The sequence below is a fragment of the Olea europaea genome, unplaced genomic scaffold (genome assembly GCF_002742605.1).
Source record: "Olea europaea var. sylvestris unplaced genomic scaffold, O_europaea_v1 scaffold1766, whole genome shotgun sequence".
Taxonomy (NCBI): domain Eukaryota; kingdom Viridiplantae; phylum Streptophyta; class Magnoliopsida; order Lamiales; family Oleaceae; genus Olea; species Olea europaea.
Genome location: NW_019235387.1, coordinates 36,018 through 40,112, shown reverse-complemented (window position 1 = coordinate 40,112; position 4,095 = coordinate 36,018). Strand labels below are relative to the sequence as shown.

Here is a 4,095-nt window from a genome sequence, read left to right as displayed (position 1 = left end):
GAAAGACCCACGCGCAGGTAAGAAGATGTTAATCATTTTGACAAAAAAATTCGGACAAACCAACAAAATCCTAAACTAAAATACATAGGAACCCATTAGATATTTATATGGTGGAATAATATAGACCAGGTGGACCGGGTTCAAAAGGTTTCTATACACAACGTGACAGAGATAAAGCGCGTTTGCTGTGAACTTTATCCAGAGAGTAGTGTGGATAGAACACTTCACTTTCATTATTGCAATTTATCCAACAAAAATATTCATTATTTCTTCTTCTTTTTCCTATGGGCGCTAGCTGTTTGTACCATTTAGGTGCCTCATGAAATAAAAAGAGATAACCCGTGGGTCCATTTGACGTGGAGATAGGTTTTCGATTCGTGAATTGAAATATCATACTAGGAGACTCGAAGCTTTTAAAAAATCAAAAATTAATTGTGAAATTATTAAATTTGAATATGTTTGAATAATTTTTTTTAATATTTTGTTAAACGAGAAGAATTTTTAGAGAAAGTTAACTTACAATAATTTTCTCGGAAAGTTCTTCTACAAAAAATAGAAGTAAAAATGAAGTCCTGCCAAACGAAGCATTTAAATAATGCTATATAAAGATGTTGGATCGTCTACAGGGGCGGATCCAGCCGTTTTGGGTTGTGGAGTTAAAAGTTTAAATACATTGTCTCTTTTGTTATGGTCGATCATTTCGCACACCATTAAGAAGCGAAAAATTAGGTCATGAATGCTTAGAAATGATATTAAGAATGCAATATTTTGTTTTTCATTTGGTATCTATTAAAATGGGTTAAAAACGAGTTAAAACAACCATTTTTTGAAGAAAAAAAATTGTGGGGTCATCTGACCCCATGTGGGTCCACCCTGATCGTCTATAATTGTTCAATGAATTAAAATTTGTCCCACTTTTGGTAAAATCTCATGTTCACCTAACTTAATCCTAAGCACAATCGGTGCCAAACAGCATTACACCAACTCCTTATAACAACACGAAAATATGGTTAACTTCATCATTTGTTGTTCAAATTTTAGTCAAATCTCGATTAGGTTATAATATTCTTATTTATTTGAAACGTTTCATTGAACTTCAATTTAATTTTTAAAAATTGTCATTTAATTTAATTTACTTTCAAATTTAACCATCGCTCATCTACCATCTTCCAAACTGATTAGACAGTTATATCACAATGAATTTTCCACATAATTACTACATGATGTATCTATTTACCACTCCCTCACGTTAGAAAAGCGTTAAAATGCATAACCTTTCATTTTAAATACTTTGGCACAACCCATAGAGGAGAAGAAAATATCGTTTATTTCGAAAAATCTATAGATCAAATCCGATTATTTCTTTTTCTCTTGATTCTTTTTTCAATCGAGATGTATAGATCTTGTTCATGGATTAAAAGGAATTATATGCAGAAGCTGAGAAGTCTGTCAGTGCCACAAATATTACAATGGCCATCAAGCTAAAGTTCAGCGGTTTTATGCACTATGCACTATGCACTATGCACTATGCAGAAAGGCTTTCTTAAAATCATTTTACATTGTCGGAATAAGTAAAACCTCTAATGTTATTTAATGAAGTCTCTGTCAAAGACCAAAAATAATCATGCAGCCAAGAAGGTCCTAGAAGCATCACGAAGCAACTCATGCACATGCACAAATGAAGTAGATTCCAAATTCTGTTATACTAACAAATTCTCCCTGACACTTGTATAGATTAGTTACAATGAATTGTATATATATAGGTCATCTCCCCCTTTCAAAATACATAGCCAAAAAATACAGAATGTAATGTTTTTTATATTTCATAAATTCAACTTCATTCATCCCCTTTCTTCTACAATCTGTTGTTATTTGATTTATGGTATCAGAGCAAGGATGGCTGACAACGATGGTGATAGTATCAACACAAATGAAAACCAAAATCAAACAATACCTCAAAACACAAATTCAAATACAAATCCTCATGATCCGTCCCTTCCCAACAGTCCATACTTCATTGGAGCAAATAAAAATTCAAGAACATTGCTTGTTACATAGATGCTTGATTCCAGTAACTACCATTTTTGGGCAAGTTCCATGAAGAGGGCTCTGCGAATCAAGAATAAACTTGGCTTCATTGATGGCAGCATTTGTGAGCCAACTGATATAGATAGTTCATTGATAGAACACTGGCTTCGTTGTAATGATATAGTTATCACTTGATTGCAAAATACCATGGCAGTAGACATTAAGGCAAGCACTTCGTATGCTGAAACAGCACACCAACTTTGGCTGGAATTAGAACAACGGGCTCAACAAAATGCTCCCAGGATTTATGAAGTCAAGCAAAGCATCGCTGGACTGCTGCAGGGACCGGATAATGTGAGTACCTATTTTTAAAAACTGAAGACACTACTTGATGAGTTAATGAATTATGAGTCTATTCCTAATTGCACCTGTGGAGGGTTGAAGACAGTTGTAAGTAACCAAGAAATAGATTGGATAATGAAATTTCTCATGGGACTCAATGACTCCTACAAATTGCTCAAAGCTCAAATCCTGCTAATCAAGCCATTTCAAATTGAATGAAGTATACTCCACAATTCGACAAGAAGAGAAGAGGAGGGATATTTCCACTGATATGCCTAGCACTGAAGGGATGGCACTCGTGTCAAAAACTGTCCCCGAGAGGCAGAAAAGAGAAATCTAGGGCCTCCAAAAAGGTATTACTGCACTTTTTGCAAGATACGAGGTCATTCACTAGAAATGTGTTTTAAGGCAAATAAACAAATCAGTCTGCATACATTGCCAAATGCCTGGGCATACTATCAACAATTATTTTAAAATCCATGGATATCTACCAGGCCACACGCTCTATGGAAACCCGCAAGCAAATCTTGCTTCCACAAGCTAGAAATCTCCGCCTATGGTGCCTGCACAGGAGCAAGTTGGTAACAGGAACCAAGTTGGTTTGACTCAAGATCAGTATACTCAGTTGATAGCTTTACTCAAACCACCAATCAACCAGCCTGATACGTTACCTACTAGCCATGTTCAGGGTCTAAATTTACTTTCTTCCAAACACATAGATACATCTCAAGTTTCTTGCACCTACACGTGTTCATCTGCTTACAGGGTAGAGAACAAAATAAGTTCCAGCATACCTTGGGTTATGGATACAGGAAGAGCCACAGACCATATGGTATGCTCAGTATCCTTTCTCACAAATATCAAATCCAAAATCTCACAATCTGTTGCATTACCTAATGGAACTATGGCATTAGCTACTAATATAGGGAGTGTTAGAATCACAGACAATTTATTACTCCGTAATGTCTTATGTGTTCCATCTTTCTCATTCAATCTCATATCTGCTAGAAGATTAGCTCAAGGATCTAAGTGTTGTCTCATTTTCTCTTCTGATTCATGTTATGTGCAGGACCTTTCAACTTGAAGGACGATTGGTCTCGGTGAAGTGAGAAAAGGCCTTTACCATTTGATGCCAAAAGAAGTCTCTCCCACAACTCTTGTTAATGACTTACCAAAATTGAGTAACCAAGTCGTTCTGTCGGCTGCCACTAATGTTAGTTAGGATGATTTTGATTTGTGGCATTTCATATTAGGCCACTTATCAGATTCTAGGTTGCACTTAACCAATTTACATCAATGTTTGGAAACAAAACACAACAATAAACACTGCCCTATTTGTCCCTTAGCAAAATTACATAGGCTGCCTTTCAATATTATCCAACACAGATCACAAAATTGTTTTGACTTGATTCATAATGATTTATAGGGGCCTTGTAATGAAATTGCTTATGATAGATCGAAGTACTTTCTTACAATTGTTGATGATCACGGCAGGTGCACTTGGGTTTATTTGCTAAAATTGAAGTCTGATGCATCTATTGTTTTACAAAATTTCTATGTCATGATAGAGGCACAATTTAATTCCAAAATAAAGGTTGTTAGAACTGATAATAGAGGAGAATTTAACTTGAAACAATTCGTCCAGAAAAGGGGATTATACATCAAACCACATGTTGAGACTCCCCAGCAGAATGCCATTGTTGAAAGGAAGCACCAGCACATGTA

The 4,095-nt window shown here is 35.6% G+C and overlaps 2 protein-coding genes across 3 annotated transcripts; both read left to right on the top strand.

Annotated features, from left to right (window-relative positions):
- Positions 1-1,677: 1,677 nt before the first annotated feature.
- On the top strand, positions 1,678-3,858 carry LOC111378095. 2 transcript variants are annotated; one of them, XM_023001262.1, is made up of 2 exons: positions 1,678-2,723; positions 2,865-3,858. In XM_023001262.1, the coding sequence occupies exon 2, from the start codon at positions 2,927-2,929 to the stop codon at positions 3,452-3,454; it is 528 nt and encodes a 175-aa protein (XP_022857030.1). In that variant the 5' UTR covers positions 1,678-2,723; positions 2,865-2,926; the 3' UTR covers positions 3,455-3,858. The 2 variants fall into 2 exon arrangements, with proteins under 2 accessions (XP_022857030.1, XP_022857031.1); XM_023001263.1 differs by having other exon boundaries at positions 1,684-3,202; positions 3,440-3,858.
- On the top strand, positions 2,059-2,589 carry LOC111378098. Its single transcript, XM_023001267.1, has 3 exons — positions 2,059-2,200; positions 2,243-2,382; positions 2,473-2,589. Exons 1-3 carry the CDS (start codon positions 2,059-2,061, stop codon positions 2,587-2,589), a joined length of 399 nt encoding a protein of 132 aa, XP_022857035.1.
- Positions 3,859-4,095: the final 237 nt, after the last annotated feature.

Bases quoted from the DNA above. Each gene is read 5' to 3' on its own strand.
- LOC111378098 (XM_023001267.1), top strand. From the start codon at position 2,059: ATGCTTGATTCCAGTAACTACCATTTTTGGGCAAGTTCCATGAAGAGG. The intron at 2,201-2,242 runs GTAATGATATAG...ATACCATGGCAG, and splicing joins GATAGAACACTGGCTTCGTT to TAGACATTAAGGCAAGCACT. The intron at 2,383-2,472 runs GTGAGTACCTAT...GGAGGGTTGAAG, and splicing joins TGCTGCAGGGACCGGATAAT to ACAGTTGTAAGTAACCAAGA.
- LOC111378095 (XM_023001262.1), top strand. From the start codon at position 2,927: ATGGTGCCTGCACAGGAGCAAGTTGGTAACAGGAACCAAGTTGGTTTG.